Source organism: Aquarana catesbeiana, linkage group LG08 (assembly GCF_042186555.1).
Source record: "Aquarana catesbeiana isolate 2022-GZ linkage group LG08, ASM4218655v1, whole genome shotgun sequence".
Lineage (NCBI taxonomy): Eukaryota > Metazoa > Chordata > Amphibia > Anura > Ranidae > Aquarana > Aquarana catesbeiana.
In genome coordinates this window covers 259990810-260010149 of record NC_133331.1, presented here as the reverse complement: position 1 = coordinate 260010149, position 19340 = coordinate 259990810, and the positions used below count along the sequence as shown (strand labels likewise).

The window sequence follows — 19340 nt, the reverse complement described above, 5'->3', positions numbered from 1 at the left end:
TCCAAGCTGCCTGTCTGTTGTTTACCCAGCCTGCTTTCCAAACTAACCTGCTCAGTCTTGTGCCTGTGCTCCAGCCAGCTTCAGCCTTCCCATCTGTTAACCCTGCAGTATCTGGACAGTGAATACAGGCTCTCATACCACTCCGTACTTTCGTGCCTTCTGTTTACTCTACCAGGTGCCGTCAGTCGGACGCGTAAGGGAGCCTACCCTCTGCCCGATTGGACTCGCCGGTCTGGTAAGTAGGAGCCTGACACTTTCCCCCCACATGTATATATAATAATATTTTTTTCCTTCCCCTGTTTGTGCGTGTCTTATGTTATTTCCTTTTCTTTTTTTTCCTTCCCTTTTTTTCTTTCTTTTCTTTTTTCTTTCTTTTTCTTCTCTGCCAGTTACCCTATAAAGCCAATGATTTATACTAGTGAAGCCAATCAGATAATGATCTAAGCTGACCTTGAACTTTTTGGCGATTAATGGCCATTTTTTGAATATCATTAAAAGTCACTTTGAAAACATTACACTTGTACCTATAATTCTTTCTGATGAATAGCGTACTGACGAAGAAATGACAATAAAAGGGAGTGTGGATTGCCGTCCAATCATCGTCCAGATTAAGCTACGTTATTTCTAATAGCGATACGCAAAGACGTCACAACCGTTCCGTCACGTGACGCCGCTTCCGCAGAGCTGAGGATGCTAGCAGTAGCGGGGAGACATCCGATCATGCACGGCAACCAGCCGGGTGCACTGAACAACAAATAGACAGGCATCGGGATATGTGAGTAAGATACGTTCATTACCAACTCACGGAAGGGACTACGGAGGACAAAGGTAATCCACACATTACTCGTACTGGACGATAAAGTACCTCCACTACAGGGCGACTCTATCAAGCCCATAATAGGACACTTCAAGTTATATTAACTGCATATACTAAGTCCCCTATCCCCTACCTTACAGGGAGTTGAAGCTACAACCCATACTGTACTACCCTGACGGTACCAAAATTAAATACTAATTAAGGTTCATATAATTCCAGGAGAATGCAGTCCCCCACATAAAGGTCCATATCCCCACAAGCTGTTATCGGTACCAGGACCTTTCATATTTAAACTCTGCTACATTTACTGGACTTCCATTTGATATTTTTTCCTAGTTCCAGGGTTAAACCATCATGGTTATTTCTCTGATGATGTGATCTGGATCCCAGCTCCCCATCACCACGCTAGCCTTCCTCTCTCTATACTATTTCTTTTCTATCCATCCTTCCCTGGAGCCACACACAGGTTAAGATGTCATTGATTGATACAGCCATTGCTATCTTTTTCTTAAAGATATAATTATGATGAATTTTCATCTGACAACTTATCTGTGTGTTGTTTAACTGTGTCCGGACGTTTCTTTTTAATTGTTATATGTAATGTCTTGTGTCTATGTGTATGTTTGATAAAATATTCATAACTGTGATTTGTTGTAGGCCAATTAATTGTGAAGCTGTTTTTCTTTTGATATTGGCCTCTTATTGTGCCAAATCTGTTTTTAATATAATAAATTTTGAACTTTGATACTCTAATATGATCGATTTCTGTAGCCATAAGTAACTCTTCCCTGGTGTTCTATACCGGGTTTTGTGTGCGAAACACTTCACCAGTTGAAGTGGACAGAATGTGCCAGGCCTGCTTTTTTGTTTTCTTTATACAAAGAAAAATAAGTTGCGCTCAAAAAAATATAAAAAACAAATATAAACAAATCTGAAATGTGCAGAAAAAATGTATCTATAATGCAGAAGCACAATGAAGATCACAAAGTCATGATAGCTATGGAACAAACTGAAGAAACCCATCAGAAGTATTAGTGAATGTAAACTTTAAATAGAATCCTCCACCGATACACATGTACTCTTACCACAAAGCATAGACCCTCTGATTACGGAAGATCACATGAGCCTTAGTATATCCACCACTGATGAGATCCAAGATAGAGGTCGGAGATGATGTGCTTCCCACATGTAGTTCCTTCTGGTCTGGACTCTAAATGCCAAATTGTAGAAAGTGCTCCGGTCATTGAGCAGCCAAATCCTCCGGGGCTGAAGTGGTTAAGCTGAACTGCATCTTTTGTCTGACATAGTTTTTCCCTCACTAACATGTGAGGGCGCAGGCATACCGCATAGATTTGGGCTATCGGTTCAGCCCGAGCATGAGTTTGGGCCAGACATTGGCTGTTCACCCATTCAACTAACACCCAAATTATTGGGGCATTCAACTGTTTGGCCCACCAAACGATCACAATGCACTGTGCCATTGCACAGTGGATTGGAAACCCTGATTGGCTGAAGCAATGAAAGCTTTGCCCAATCATGACACATAGCACTGTCAGAGCTATGACTGGACACTGTAATGATGACTCTATCCAATCATGGTGCATTGCTCTTAGTCCCACCCCACACTATAAAAATATTCTTCCCATTGTGGCCATTTGCAGTGTGATATTGGCGTAGAGAGAGATAGAACAGGGGGACTTTGTTCATTTCTACTAGCGAGTTAGTGTACTATAGTGCTATTGTGATTCTATTGTGACTGTAGAGTGTCAGTTTAGTGTGAATCTAGTAATAGTTCAATGTTAGTGTAGTACGACCGTTCAATTTTACTTTAGTGTCACTTTATTTTGTCAGGGCAGGTTTACCGCAGTATATTGCAGTGCATTAGTGCACATTTAACGCAGCATATTGCAGTGCGTTACTACACATTTAATGCAGTATATTTCAGTGCGTTATTGAAGGTTTACCACAGTATATTTCTGTCCGTTATTGCACGTTTAACGCAGTATATTTCAGTGCGTTATTGGAGTGTGTTTGTGTAGTGAGTACTCAAGTTAAATCAAGATTCCATTGATTAAAGTGCATCTACGTACACATTTACACATCTTTATTTTATTTTGTTAATAAGCCCCCCAACTATCATGTCTGGGAGGCCAACAAAGAGAGGCAGATGTTCCCATGGCACTGTGAGGAGGCCAGCAGTGTCTGTGTCCACAGGCATAGATGGACGTAATCAGTTCTCAGGCAGGGCATTATTTCCTCTGTTTAGTGATGTTGCCTGTGCTATCCAGCCACAACATGCAGAGGAGGTGGTGTACTGGCTCACTAAACCCTCCTTATCCTTCATCACCCACTAGTGCGCAGTCCCCAGCAGCTGCCAGAGTGACTTATTCTGCCTCCTTTTCCACCACCAACACCCAAAGCCCAATTTTTTCGTCACTGTTTGAAATTATATGCACCTGTCAATTTTTGACAGCGAGGCCAATTCTTACTTTCATTAAGAGTACATCTATAGGGTTACGATGTGTTGGCACTACCAACACGCCATGCCCAATTATATGTGATTCGGCACTTCCAGGTTTTGGACACGAAAGTGCGCCATCGGCAGCTCACTTGTGCTATGATTTTATTATAGCGGGAGCTGATCGGCGGGTCCCGCGGGACCCGCCGATCGTTTGGTACTCTGCCTTGTTTACATAGGCAGACTGTCATTCTGTGTGTATAGAAGACATGAATCCTGTGAAACAGAAACACTGATCCGCGTCTTTAAGTAGAAAAAGCAGCTCCCCCACAGTTAGAAAGCACTCCCTAGGCACACATTTAATCCTTTGATCGCCCCTGATGTTAATCTCTTCGCTGCCAGTGTCATTAGTACAGTGACAGTGCATATTTTTTAACACTGATCACTGTAATAATGTCACTGGTCCCCAAAAAAACATCAAAAGTGTAAGCTGGGTGTCCTATTTGTCCGCTGCAATATTGCAGTCCCGCTATAAGTCGCTGATCGCAGCCATTAATAGTAAAAAAATATATATATATCCCATGGTTTGTGGACGCTAAAACCTTTGCGCAAACCAATCAATATATGCTTATTGGGGTTTTTTTTCATCAAAAATATGTAGCAGAATATATATTGTCATAAACTTTATGTTAATTTTTAACTTTTCTTTTTTTGGATGTGTTTTAGAGCAGAAAGTAAAAAATATTGTTTTTTTTTCAAAATTGTCGGTCGTTCTTTGTTTCTAGCACAAAAAATAAAAACTGCAGATGTGATCAAATACCACCAAAAGGAAGCTCTATTTGTGGGATAAAAGGACATCAATTTTATTTGGGTACAGCGTTGCACGACCGCGCAATTGTCAGTAAAAGCAACGTAGTGCCGTAACGCAAATGTCCTGGTTATGAAGGGGGGGGGGTAAACCTTCTAGAGCTGAAGTGGTTAAGGACTGTTCTCTATGTGGCTTTGTCCACATCTGTGTATTATCAGATCTTTGTATGCTACAATTCACAAAACCATTGTTCTGAACAGGTCAGTATGACATCTTCCAATATTTGATACTTACTATCTTAAGTCCATGACAATTTGTAGAAACTCGAGCATATCGAAAAAGACGCTCTTCTTTTTCTTTACGGCTCTTGAGCCACTATGGCATTCTTCCGCCTTTTCCTTGAGGTCCCATATGTATTGGTCCTTGAGCAATCGCCATATTGTCATCACTTTTTTCCCTAGACATTTTGAAAGATAGGCACGATGACCGGATAGAGTTCCCAAAGCAACGCTATGTCATTTGAAGAGCACAAGTGGACTACAAGTGTCAGAATGCCAAGGAGGGGGGATGTAGGTGGACTACAGGTATCAGCATGTCAAGGGGGAGATGCAAGTGGACTAGAGGTGTCAGCATGCCAAGGATGAGATGTAGGTGGACTACAAGTGTCAGCATGTCAAGAGTGAAATGTAGGTGGACTACAGGTCTTGAGTAGCCAAGGGTGAGATGTAGGTGGACTACAGGTGTCAGCATGCTTAGGGGGAGATGTAGGTGGACTATAAGTGTCAACATGCCAAGGGTGAGATGTAGGTGGGCTACAGGTGTCAGGATGCAAAGGGTGAGATGTAGGTACACTACAAGTGCCAGCATGATAAGGGTGAGACACAGCGCCTTGAAAAAGTATTCATATCCCTTGACATTTTCCATATTTTGTCATGGTACAACCAAAAGCGTAAATGTATTTTATTGAGATTTTATGTGATTGACCAACACAAAGTGGGTGAAGTAAAAACACTGTGAAAAGTGTGGCGTGCATTTGTATTCAGCACCCCTGAGTCAATAATTTGTAGAACCACCTTCCTAGATGTTTCTACCAGCTTTGCACATCTAGAGAGTGACATATTTGTCCTTTCTTCTTTGCAAAACAGCTCAAGCTCTGTCAGATTTTTTCAAGGAACTGTACATAGTACTTCCAGCATGCCCCCCCCCCCTCTCCCCCCATGCCACGGACAAATGTCACATGTGAGTTGTGGTGATAATGATCACACACTCAACTAGGTTAAATCAAGCAATTCCCTGAAAATTTCTTCCCATAGCTTCTTCACTATATACCTGTTACTGTATTCTGAATAGACCAGGTTTATGAGATGCTCATGTGCAACATCTTGGTCCATGACTGTATGTACAGGGATCTCACATTGAAAATCACTTACTTTTTTATTACTACCTGAGTTATAGGTTATATTTTAATACATGTTTTGAATATAAAAATATTTCTCCCCAAATAGCGATCAGACAATAAATAGATGTAAGCGGATGGCATACAAGTCAAAGACATTTGGAAATCCAAAATTTGACAGTGTTCATATTATCATAAAAAATTTCCTGTTCCTTGGGAGTTTTGGGTGTTCCTGTCCACCTTTGTTTTCTTCCCTATAATATAAAATAAATAAAAATCTAGCAGTCATGGTGGAAACCCTTCATAATGGACATGGATGGGAGCCCCTCATAATGGACGTTGGTGGGAGCCCCTCATAATGGACTGTGACAGACCTAGCTGGGACAGAGGCTGTTGGAGAGGACTGAATGCAAGCCTGTTGCCTTTTGATTATGGGCCCTGGATTTTCAATGGAACAATACTCTTTGTGAGGTGAATGAGAAATCCAGTCTGAACTGTACTAATCGGACTCAGTCGTGTATATATGTATATATTGTATGTTGTTTGATTCTGTTGGGGACTCCTTGCTGTGGATTTGTGTCCCTAAAGAGGGAGGGGGGATTTCTCCAGCAGCCCCGTGCTGATAAGACCGATTCATACTGTTGGGACACATCCTGTGAGGAGATGCTGGTGTCATCAACTCCAACTACCTGTGTTTATGTTAATTGAATGAGCTGATCACATTGTCCTCTATACAATGTAGGAGACGGGACGACTACTATTGGAGCTGCTGCATGTCTCAGTCACCTAGGCTGTATAAAGGATTAGTTAATTAGCTCATGTTAATTAGGTTACAGTTGTATTGTTAGAGGAGGTTCCAACGGCATATAAAGTCTTGTAATTTTGATTCTAAATAAAGTGAGTTCATGTTAGCAACAAGCAAGTGTCGCCTTGTTTTGTGCTCAGAGAGGTTGGAATATCTGATATCTGTATACAGACTGGGAAGAAGTGGTATATGACGGAAGCACTCAAGCGGAGTGTGGGACGTTCCGTGACATGGACGTTGGTGGGAGCCCCTCATAATGGACGTTGGTGGGAGCCCCTCATAATGGACGTTGGTGGGAGCCCCTCATAATGGACGTTGGTGGGAGCCCCTCATAATGGACGTTGGTGGGAGCCCCTCATAATGGATGTAAGAGGTGCACAAATAAAGGAACTCAGCTCAGAGATATCAACAATAAAGTCCCCAAAAAGATAAAAGAAATGGTGAGTTAAATCATCTGACAAACATCTACCAAAACTGGAAATATTTGTTTTGTGTGAATTGACCCCTTAATATATCAATATGTTATCGAACTATTGAAGAGAACTCACACTAGCACATACAATTCTCTGGTGGGATTTAAAGCAGTGCTAGGTACCATGCCAGAACACCTCTACAATGGAAGAACACAACAGTCACTGATACAAGGCTGACAGTTATAATTATGTAATTGATGAAAACTGTTTTGGGAGATTAACAGAACACCTTGCGTCGTTCATTGCACTTTTTATACTATTGTATAATCGTGGTTTAAAAGATAATAAACCACAGCTTCTGAAAATGTATGTATATAAAGGAGCACCGAGGTATCCAAGAGATGTAGAAGCATCTGGATGCAGAAAGAGCCCACTGACCCATCATTGACAAAAAGGTAAACACAATTTCTAAAGAAAAAAACTTGGAGGAAAGAAAAAAGAAAATATGAGGTGATCCCTAAAGTGATGACTTTTCTCATTAAAGACTGGTCTCTGGGGTCAACCGAGCATTTCCTTTTTTCCCCTGCTGTGAAAAATATAGTAAATACATTGACATAACCAGACTTTTTTTTGCTTGTACAGACATGTATCATCTACTTCTGCTCCTTTTGTTGGGAACCATCTATGCCCAGGAACCAGGTGAGCTGACAATCTAATATATCCGTATTAGAATTTTGAGGGTAAAAAGGAAACACAATGTTCATTTTCAGTGAGAAAATGTTTAAACTTTTTATTGCTTAACCACTTGAGCTCCGGAAAGGTTTACCCCCCTTAATGACCAGGCCATTTTTCATGATACGACACTGGGGGTTATTTACGAAAGGCAAATCCACTTTGCACGACAAGTGCAAACTACAATTGCAAAGTGCACTTGAAATTGCACTGAACGTGCACTTGGAAGTGCAGTCGCTGTAAATCTAAGGGGTAGATCTGAAATGAGGGGAGGCTCTGTTGATTTTATCATCCAATCATGTGCAAGCTAAAATGCTGTGTTTTATTTTCCTTGCATGTCCCCCCCCCAGATCTACAGTGACTGAACTTCCAAGTGCAATTTCAAGTGCAGTTTGCACTTGTAGTGCAAAGTGGATTTACCTTTCGTAAACAACCCCCACTGTGTTGCTTTAACTGTTTGTGCAACGCTTTACCCAAATAAAATGTATATCCTTTTTTTCCCACAAATAGAGTTTTCTTTTGGTGGTATTTGATCACTTCTGCGGTTTTTATTTTTTGCATTATAAACAAAAAAAAAAAATGTTTCTTACTTTCTGCTATAAAACACATCCAAAAAATTATGTAAAAAATCTATTTTCAATCAATTTAGGCCAATATGTAAGTTAGGCCAATATGTATTCTGCTACATAATTTTGGTAAAAAAAATTCTAATAATCTTTTATTGATTTGTTTTGCACAAAATTTATTGCGTCTACAAACTATGGGATAGATTTACAGAACGTTTATTTATTTTTAATTTTTTTTACTAGTAATGGCGGTGATCAGCGACTTTTAGCAGCAACATTGCAGCAGATAAATTGGACACTAATGTTGCGTACACACGAGCGGAATGTCCGTCAGAAAAAGTCCGATGGGAGCTTTTCATCGTATAATCCGACCGTGTGTATGCCCCATCGGACTTTTTCCGTCGAAAATTCAGACGGACTTAGATAGAGAACATGTTCTAAATTTTTCAGATGGAACTAATGAAACCCGCTCGTGTGTATGCTTTTCCGGCGTACCAAAAACGACGCATGCTCTGAAGCAAGTACGAGATGGAAGCTATTGGCTAATCTCTATTGAACTTCCTTTTTCTAGTCCTGTCGTACGTGTTGTACGTCACCGTGTTCTGGACGGTCAGACTTTGGTGTGACCGTGTGTATGCAAGACAGCCTGAGCGGAATTCCGTCGAAACTCCGTTGGAAAAACCTTCAGAGTTTATTCCAACGGCAAAACCAGTTGTCTGTACAGGGCATCAGTGACCCTTTTTAGAGGACCAGTGACACCAATACAGTGATCAGTGCTAAAAATATGCATTGTCACTGTATTGACGACACTGGCAGGGTAGGGGTTAACATCAGGGGTGATCAAAGGGTTGAATGTGTTCCTAGAGAGTGCGTTCTAACTGTGGGGGATGTACTTTTACTGTGAGAAGGCAGAGATCAGTGTTCCTGCTTAGCAGAAACACAGGATCTCTACCTCCCCTATTAACAGAACGGCGATCTGCCTTGTTTACATTGGCAGACCACAGTTCTGTGTCTCTCAGAAACGATAAGTGGGTCCCAGCGGACATCTAGTGTAATTCTAAGAAGCCTTAGATAGCAGTAAAAACTTGAGAAGGGCTCTAGTCCTAGTCCAAACATTTTGGATGGACATACACTTTAATACAGTAAACCTTAGTATATGGAAATGTATTGTGTTAAGCAGGGATTTTTGTTCTCAGAGAATAGGTACAGGAACATAACAACGCACGTAGGGGAGGGGGGTTGAGCATGCCACAGTTACTGGGTGTGGGAGGGTTCTAAAGGGGCTATAAATACTACATACAGAGTGCAAAGTTCTGGAGGGTGCTAGGTATGGGATGCAGAGTTTAACAGGGTGCTAGGTACCGGGTGCAAGGTTCAGCAGGGTGCTAGGTATGGGATGCAGAGTTTAACAGGGTGCTAGGTACAGGTTGCAGAGATCAGGTGGGTGCTAGGTATAGGGTGCAGGGTTCTGGAGGGTGCTAGGTGCAGGGTTCTGGAAGGTGCTGTGTACAGGGTGCAGAGTTCCACCACTGAATCCCCATTTCTCACAGGATTGTCTTCCCCCACCCAGCACAGGCCCCCTTCCACCTTCCTGTACAAATACCACACTAAATGCTTTTAATTTCTCCCCGCCCTAAATCTCCCCTCCCAACACAGACTTCAGATACAGTGTGGCTTTGTGCAGGGTGAGAGATGCTGCGGATGCGGAGAATCACAATGGGGCAACGCCTTGATACATTAGTGCACCAGCTGTGCCCAGGGAGGGTTCAGTGCAGTGGTCCGGACAGGATTGCTGTCACTTCTAAATACAGAAGCCTTGCTTCTGTGCATAGAAGTAATAGTAGTGAGTGGAAAGCACAGGGCCGGCGCAGAGGTGGCAGAACTCCAGGCAGGTGCATTATGGCAATGAATAGTGTTTAGGAGGCCTTAATCAAACACAGACAAATACTGAAACACACACAGATCCATTGCTCCCATCAAGGCTGGCCTCCTGCACATGGACAACCTGGGTGTCAGCCTTTACAGTCTGGCCCTTTAGAAAATAGAAAAATTAGCTCTTCTTGCAGTATTTTTTTTTTTTATTTTTGATAATCAATGTGTTGACTGCATACTGTAATGTCTCCAACAAAAACACAGACTTTCCTGATGCATTTCACCGATCTTCCTTTAAACATCATGATTTGGTAAATATATTTCATGTTTAAAAAGTACACAACTAAAAGTATTTGTATAAATGGGGGTTAGCTCAGGCTGTAGGTCTGGTCCTGCCTGCAGCAATGAACATTCAAACCTACTTTTAAACAATTTTAACGTTTTAAATGTATTTTTTCTTAAGATGATTGCTCTCAAGATGGCTCGATGTCTCAAAATGAAATAGAGGATCCAAATGGCCAAGAGAATTACTGTGACATGCCTGATACCCTGGAGACAACCCATTTAAATGACTGCCAGTTGGGGAAATGCCACAATGTCTCTATAGAAATAAATACAAGATTTGGTGATGTTTGTCCAGACAAAAGTACCTGTTCCTATCAAGCTTTCAACTGCCTCACAACCTTTGCGTGGGCTCAGGTTAGTGAAAATCTTACAGAAGTTTTTTCCCCTCAATTTTTATTAGACACGGAACAATATGAGATAGATAGGTGGGAGGATGAGGTGGCATACAAGAGGGTAGAGAGGATGGGTGGCAGCACAAAAATAGAAACCAATCTGCAACATTTTACAACCCAGACTAAAAGTCACTTTTGTGACTATAAGATCATTTCAGGATAAGCAAAGACAGGAAATTGATGGTTAACTCTAAAGGTGAATTTAAATATGGAAGGAACCTACTAGGTTTAGTTAGGCCTTGGCTTCTCATATGTCATTTCTGCAAGTTTTTAAAGATCATGCTTGATAAAGTTTTGTGATATTATGGCTAAAATATGGCCTCACCTAATATTTCCACCTTATTGTCTCTTCTTATTAGTGACTATGGTTCTTAATCATTGTTCATCCCACAGTAGGTTGCAGAAATTGGAATTGATCTATAAACAAGACTTTATGAATAGTGATGGGTGAATCTGCCTTTGTTCAATTTGCCAAGGTTTCACCAAATCATGCTAGAAATTCAGCAAACCTGAACTAAGAGGTGATTCCTTTTGAAAGGCAAATATTGTTAAATTCTGGCCATTTTTAAGACTAATAATTTATGTGCAAAAGGCATAGGAAGCTCAACACTGCCATGGGGGACATGTACCAATGTATTTTTTTTAAATGCTATATGGAAGGGAGGGTGTCTTTTCATTCGGCTTGAAGAGCAACATTGAGAATTCACAAAACCTAACTGTACGTGGAGTCACTTGACAATGTATACTGACATATTTTGTTGTGAATTTTATTTTAAAATAAGCTTCACTTTCATACAACAGAACCCATTCTGATTTATTCCAGTTTTTTAAAAAAAAAGCTTTTTTCAGATAACTTACAGTTACCTATGCTTTTTCTTCAAATGGTAATATGTCAACTTTGACCAGCAAATAGAAATTGGCCCGTAATTTGCTGTGGCTGTCCTTTATCTGTCCTGTATCAATTACTATCAAGGATTCATTAAGAATTAGGAGACTGCAGATATATAGCAGGATAAAATTGTCCAGCAGCAGGAAAATTATAAATAGCAACACTAGGCCCAGATTTACCAAAGATAAAAAGTACAAGCTGCAGTTTTACTATAAGAATTGGGATATTGTGAGGATATAGCAGTGTAAAAATGGTCAGCAGCAGCAGCATAGGCTTAACTGGTGTATGCCTAAATGTTTTATTACCTATGGGAACAGGGATGGTGGGGGGGGGTGCATGTTAAATGTGAGCCATATTAATTTAAGATATTTTAGGTCTTTCTGTTCTTCACACACAGATTTTATTTTTCCTTTCAATGGGGCTGTGGGATACTCCAGAATGCTGGCAGTAATAATAGGACACTCTTCACTTCTGCAGCTACTTCTTAGGACAGTCCCTTTAACAACAGCTCAGGAAATGGAGAGCACTAGAATACCGTAAGCAATGTTCAAGGCCAGGCAAGCCTTAGTATTAGTGCACCAGGGGTTAACAGCAATAACAGTCACCCAGATCCTGCTCTCAGGTCTGTATTCCTTAGGTACTGGGATGCCTACCTGCTGTGTTAGGTAGACATTTGCTCAGTTGACTCTCCAGACCAAATCCTAGGTGCAAGTCCCCCTTTTTTAGCTTCAGATGTTCTTCGTAAATAGGCCCCTCAGCTTTTGCATAGCTGGGACCTCAATGAACTCTTGGTAAATGTCAGCTGGGCTGCTTGAGAGGGCAGTAGCCCTCCAAGTTGGGAACTTCTCCTGGACAAGACCCAGCCTTCCCTAGATTATTTATGTGCTTTGCAGTCACCTATTGGTCACGCCTCTACAGGGATTGTCTGAGACCCCAAACATATTCAGGTTACTCCTTCGATCTGCTCCACTGTTATGTTCTGGAACTCTCCAGAAGGAAGGGAGGGGCCAACAAGCTTGCAGCCTATGGGACCCTGATCAGGTAACTGATTACAGAGGAGTTCAAAAAGAACAACATTTAACTGACAGCATAGCATCTAACTAGGAGCGTACTACATCATACAGAGGTGTGCTGCAAACAAAAAATAGCTTAAACAGGAGTTCCACCCAGGGGCTCCATTAAAAAAAAAAAAAAATTAAAAGTCAGCAGCTACAAATACTGCAGCTGCTGACTTTTAATTGGACACTTACCTGTCCCTGGGTCCAGCGATGCGGGGGATCGAAGCCCCGCTCGTCCCCCCCCCTCTCTGCTCGTCGGCGCCGGCATTTCAACTGTGGGCGTCGGGCTGTGGCTTCACAGCCTGGCACCCACTGCGCATGCCCGAGAGGCGCCGCGCGCCGTGATTGGCCGCTCAATCTCCTGGGACCTGTAATGGGTCCCAGATGATTGACAGGAGGGAGGGAGCAAAGCTGAGCCCTTCCTGTGCCGAGGGGGAAGTGATGTCACCAGCCCAGGCAAAGGAAGAGGCAGACTATGAGGGACCACCTAGCAACAGGCATTTAGAGGTAAGTAAAAAAAAAAAAAAATATCCAAATTTTTTTTGTTTTTTTGTTTTTTTTTTTAGAATTTTTCAGGTATTTTTGTTTTTTTGGGTGGAACCCCACTTTAAAGAACAGATGGTCAGGAAATTCTCTAATCAACTTAACATATAAAAACACACCAAGGAAATACAAACTCTAAAATACCACTCCTGAAACAAAGGCCATTTTTTTTAAAGGAAGCTTTGCACAAAAAAAATTGCTATGGACAGGACAGCAGATAAAAGTGACTGTTGACCTCAAATCATCTACAACCCCTGACAAAAATTATGGAATCACCCTGTAAATTTTCATTACAAACACTAACACCTGCATCAGATTAAATCTGCTTGTTAGTATGTAGGTAAAAAGGAGTGATCACACCTTGGAGAGCTGTTGCAACAAGTGGACTGACATGAAGCATGGCTCCAACACCAGAGATGTCAATTGAAAAAAAGGGGAGGATTATCAAACTCCTTAAAGAGGGTAAATCATCACGCAGTGTTACACAAGATGTTGGTTGTTCACAGTCGGCTGTGTCTAAAACATGGACCAAATACAAACAACAGGGGAAGGTGGTTAAAGGCAAGCATACTGGTAGGCCAAGGAAGACATCATGCTAAGGTCACATGTATGGAGGAATTCTATAAACATATTTGTCACTCCTTAGACGTTTGTAGACACCTGACCATCACACATATGTGAGCCCCCTATTTGCAGCTACAACAATCTTCACTTTTCTGAGTAGGCTTTTCACAACATTTAGGGGTGTGTCTGTTGGAATTTCTGTCCATTCAGGAAAAGGAATATTGTGTGGTCAATATTGACATTGGATGAGAAGATCTGGCTCTTCATCAGTGGTCCGATTCTTCGCAGAAGCATTTATTAGGGTTGATTTCAAGGTTCTCTACAGCACCCTCAAGTTTCTCTATGCCAACCTGGCCAAACCATGTCAACATGTCTTTTTGGAGCTGGCTTTGTGCACAGGGCACAGTCACATTGGAATTGTTGCTACAGAATTGAAAGCACACAATTGCCAAAAATGCATGCTGTAGTGTTAACAATACCCTTCACTGGAAAGAACTTAATCATTTAAAGGGGTATTTTCATACTTTTGGCCATATTTTAGGCATGATGGTCAGGTGACCTCAAACTTTTGGCATAAGTGGCTCAGTAATGATGTGTTTACATGAACTGATATATTCATCATCCTTTTCCACTTCTTTTATAGCATTCCTGCAGGTGCCGCAGAGGAAACCTGAGTTCAGTTCCTAATTGGTGGGCCAATAGACGGATCAGATGTGTTGCACGGAGAGCATGTTCAAACCGGCATTATGCATGGATTGGTGTGTGGAAACCTGCCAATGTAAGTGATAGTTTATATTATCATACTATATACTATAAGAAATGCTACTCAAGCTCTATGTTATGGAGAGGAGGAACAAAAGGAATCACAAGGCTTTCTGATTAAAACACTTGAAAGGATAAACATTATTTTCCTAAATTTAAAGTCCCCAAAAAACAAGAAATTAATTTGGTGCTCAAAGGCAACCTACAGGCAGGACACAACAATCAATAATGAATAGGTTTTTAAAAATGGTTACTTAGCCTTGTGTGCATATAGTATTTTTTTGCAGAGAATAATCTCCATCAGTTTCCTGCCTTCTGTATCTTAAAAGGTCTTCTTGTGATTTAAAGGTTTCCTACTAAACATCTCCTATTAATTTTTCGAAACATAATCGGAACTACACCCTATTTAAAACCACATGACTATTAAATTTTAAATACTGTACTATTTATTTCATTTTTGCGGTCATTGGTTTCTTCATAGCATGTAGGGTTGTAGCAGAACCTTTAAATCATTTTTCTTTTGACATGTTAAGCCCATCACTAGGTTCTATCCCTTTTTTCATTTTCCTAAATATTTGGAGATCTGTCTGATCACACTTTTTTTAAATGGTCAAGGATCACCATCTCAACAAGACAACAGTGCCATCTTAGCCTTTGTTTAGATGTGCCATGGTGCTGCACATGTGATCAGCTAAGCAACCAGCCATTTGAGGGATTAACAGTTCAGCTTAGAGCCGACATAAACACCCTAGAAACTGTGACTGTTATCACCAGAGGTATGACTTGAATGTAATTGTTTTTGGAAACCAAGAGAAGTGCAAGTTTTCAAAAAAACAAACAATCATACTCAGCTAATTGGATTCTGCATCTATTCCCTGCTATGAGTGGTCACATGACTGCTGACTGCTTACTTTTCGGTCTTCAGTGACAGAGAGTGGTAACTGTCAGTCACTTGCTTTCTGCTCTGCCCCTTCAGTGCTCACATGAGCATCGGGCTGTAGAGGGGGTGGGAGCAGCTTGCTAAAGGTTCCCAGCAGGGAGCTGAGAGGCTGAACCAGCTGCCAGTCAGGCATCTGGGCGGATCCCAAATTATTGTAGGGATCCCTGCAGAACTTGGACTGGCTCTGTGGCGTCAGCCAATAGTGGGCTTTGGCCAACTAAATCTGGGTCACAGGAGTGCAGAACTAAATCCACTGCTGTGATTCACAGGAGAAGTATGGACAAAATAGCTTTGTTTAGTTGTGCTTTAGGACCATAGAATTCCATCTATCTATCTACAGTGCCTTGCAAAAGTATTCATACCCCTTTAAATTTTCCACATTTTGTCATGTTACAACCAAAATGTATTTTATTGGGATTTTATGTGATAGACCAACACAAAGTTGCACATAATTGTGAAGTGAAAGGAAAATTATAAATGTTTTTTTACAAATAAATAAGTGAAAGTGTGGCATGCATTGGTATTCAGCCCCCCGAATCAATACTTTGCAGAACCAGGTCTTTTTGGGGAGATCAGCCTTGCACATCTACAGAGTGAAATGTTTGCCCATTCTTCTTTGCAAAATAGCTCAAGCTCTGTCAGATTGGATGGGGAGCATCTGTGAGCAGACATTTTCAAGCCTTGCCACAGATTCTCAATTGGATTTAGGTCTGGACTTTGACTGGGCCATTCTAACACATGAATATGCAATGATCTAAACCATTCCACTGTAGCTCGGGCTGTACGTTTAGAATTGTTGTCCAGCTGGGAGGTAAACCTCTGCCCCAGTCTCAAGTCTTTTAAAGACTTTTGCAGACTCTAACAGGTTTTCTTCTAAGATTGCCCTGTGTTTGGGTCCATCCATCTTTCCATCAACTCTAATCAGCTTCCCTGTCCTTGTTGAAGAAAAGCATCCCCACAACATGATGCTGCCACCATCATGTTTCACAGTGGGGATTATGTTTAGGGTGACGTTCAGTGTTAGTTTTCCACCACACATAGCGTTTTGCTTTTAGGCAAAAAAGTTCAATTTTGGTCTCATCTGACCTGAGTACCTTCTTCCACATGGCTTCTCGCAAACTGCAAAGGGGACTTCTTATGACTTTCTTTCAACAATGACTTTCTTCTTGCCACTCTTCCATAAAGGCCAGATTTGTGGAGTACACGACTAATAGTTGTCCTTAGGACAGATTCTCCCACCTGAGCTGTGGATCTCTGCAGCTCCTCCAGAGTTACCATGGGCCTCTCGGCTGCTTCTCTGATTAATGCTCTCCTTCCCCAGCCTGTCAGTTTAGGTGGACGGCCATGTCTTGGTAGGTTTGCAGTTGTGCCATACTTTTTCCATTTTCGGTTGATGGATTGAACAGTGCTCCATGAGATGTTCAAAGCATTGGGATATTTTTTTATAGCCTAACCCTGCTTTAAACTTCTCCACAACTTTATCCCTAACCTGGTGTGTTCCTAGGCCTTCATGATTCTTTTAGTTCACTAAGGTTCTCTAAAAAACCTCTGAGGACTGTATTTATACTGAGATTAAATTACACAAAGGTGGACTTGATTTACTAATTAGGTGACTTCTGAAGGCAATTGTTTCCACTAGATTTTAGTTAGGGGTATCGGAGCAAAGGGGCTGAATACAAATGCACGCCACACTTTTCACATATTTATTTGTAAAAATGTTTGGAAACCATTTATCATTTTCCTTCCACTTCTTAATTATGTGCCACTGTGTATTGGTCTATCACATAAAATCCTAATAAAATACATTTATGTTTTTGGTTGTAACATGACAAAATGTGGAAAATGTCAAGGGGTATGAATACTTTTTTAAGGCGCTGTATGTATTTGTACATGTTAATCATATTCCCCCTTAATCTCCTCTTCTCAAGAGAGAATACATTCAGTTCCTCTAATCTTTCCTCATAGCTGAGCTCCTCCATGCCTCTTATCAGTTTGGTTTCCCTTCTATGCACTTTCTCCAGTTCCCAGATATACTTTTTGTGTACTGGTGCCCAAAACTGAACTGCATATTCCAAATGAGGTCTTACTAATAATTTGTACAGGAGCAAAATGACATCTCTCTCTCTGGAGTCCATATCTCTCTTAATAGAAGGAAGGACTTTGCTTGCTTTGGAAACACATTCCTATCTTGATCTATTTCTGTGCCTGAGTGTTTGTACAAGAACCACTTAAGCTGGCCATAAACTAGTAGAATTTTGTGTTTTAAGAATGTGTGTGCGGTTTTCTGCTTATTGAAGCAGCTACCATGCTCTGTGTTAGGAAAAGTAGGAGGATCTTTTGAGATGAGTGGACTGTTACATCTTTAGGAATAATGTATTTCTTGCTCACTAACAAACATACTGTAAGTATCTATTTTTCTTTAATAGTCTTGTGCCTATATAAATGCTAATGGAAGCAGAGTGACCTACACCAACTTTGCTTGGGGACAGTATCGAAGATGCGGAACCTGGTGTGTGGCCATGAATTTGTCAAGTAAGTAACAAAAAACATAAGATAAAATAGCAAATATTGAATTTCTTTATAGAAAGAAATTTCTATACTAATTTCTTAGAATATACTTTAGCATTCATTTGAGTCCCTGTCTCACTGCAAAATTCTATTTTTATATTATTGATAATGTGTTTTTGGTAAATTCCTATTATACTGGAGAGAGTGTGTGTGTGAAAGGGGGGGGGGGGGGGGCTGGGTTGACTAATGGAATTAGAGAGAAAGTGGAGTTCAGAAACACTTAATGTACATTTAAAGTACAACCAAAGGCTCCTCTATCTCTATGACAGTCTAAACCAGTACCTAATCCATTTACTATGTGAAGCACAAGCCTCATAAAGTAAAACAAAAACATCCTTTTCCCTCTCTTGACTGAGCCAAATCATATGATCATTTTCTCAGACACAGTCTACTGAGTGGTAACTCAGCTCTGAACTCAGGAGCAGTGCAGCATTATTGCCATCATAGGAAAATGCATTAAGTGGACTTCATCGACAGGATCAATAGGAATTTGCAGGGGGACTAAGAAACAATTGTAACCACAGATGCAATTTTAAGTATTTGCTGTAGCACTTTTTATTGAAAGGCCATCTTTCTACTTTAAATTTACAGTGAACCAGACACTGTATAATTGAAAATAAATGGCTTGGACAGTAGGAGGTGGGAGAGTGACCACAAAGACATAATGGGTGGTACAGGAAAAGTGATCATATTTTACAAATTAAAGCAGCTTATATGGCACAAAAGTAACTAAAATTCCTTGAAAATATTTTGGGCTGAAATTTAATAAAGTTCAATTCTGTCCAAAAATGTATTTTGTAGTTTTAAATAGTAGGGAAGGGGTATTTAATCGTTTTTCAAGAAATACAGTTCACATACCATATATATATATATATATATATATATATATATATATATATATATATATATATATAGTGTTGCTTAACACCTTTGTCCTGTTTTGTCTTTCAGATGGTCTATGGTATAGTTTCAACTGTTGCACTTCACTACCCTTCATCTGTACCATCTAAGAGTGGAGTATCTACAAAGGCTTCTGACCTCAATCACCAAAGTTCCTGTCACAAAATTTCTCGATTGTCTGCTTTCAACTACATCTTCCCCTGCTTTATATACTACATGCTGCCTTTGAAATAAATCACATATGCATTTCAAATTGTTGTTTTCTGTGTTGTTGTTTTTAAATTTGTGGCTTTCAACAAAAGTCATGGTTTTGCTGGTTTATCATACAAAACTAAGCTTGATTTCAAATACTGTCTGCCTAGCTTTGACCCTCGGGTTCAACCTTTTACTCCCTACAACACAACCTGGCTTCTGTGCTGCTGTAATATTAGAACACTCCGTTTTTAACCTTGTTCTGTTGCTTTAGATCTGATTCTTAGCCATCAAAAGAGAAGGTTTGCAACTTGCAAAAA

The 19340-nt window shown here is 40.6% G+C and overlaps 1 protein-coding gene across 3 annotated transcripts; it reads left to right on the top strand.

Annotated features, from left to right (window-relative positions):
• The first annotated feature begins 672 nt into the window (after positions 1–672).
• On the top strand, positions 673–19081 carry LOC141105366 (bone marrow proteoglycan-like). Of its 3 annotated transcripts, none has more exons than XM_073595230.1 (6): positions 673–828; positions 7340–7396; positions 10331–10566; positions 14302–14436; positions 17787–17892; positions 18880–19081. In XM_073595230.1, the coding sequence occupies exons 2-6, from the start codon at positions 7342–7344 to the stop codon at positions 18936–18938; spliced, it is 591 nt and encodes a 196-aa protein (XP_073451331.1). In that variant the 5' UTR covers positions 673–828; positions 7340–7341; the 3' UTR covers positions 18939–19081. The 3 variants fall into 3 exon arrangements, with proteins under 3 accessions (XP_073451331.1, XP_073451332.1, XP_073451330.1); XM_073595229.1 differs by lacking the exon at positions 673–828 and adding an exon at positions 7070–7152; XM_073595231.1 differs by lacking the exon at positions 7340–7396 and having other exon boundaries at positions 675–828.
• The last annotated feature ends 259 nt before the right edge of the window (positions 19082–19340 follow it).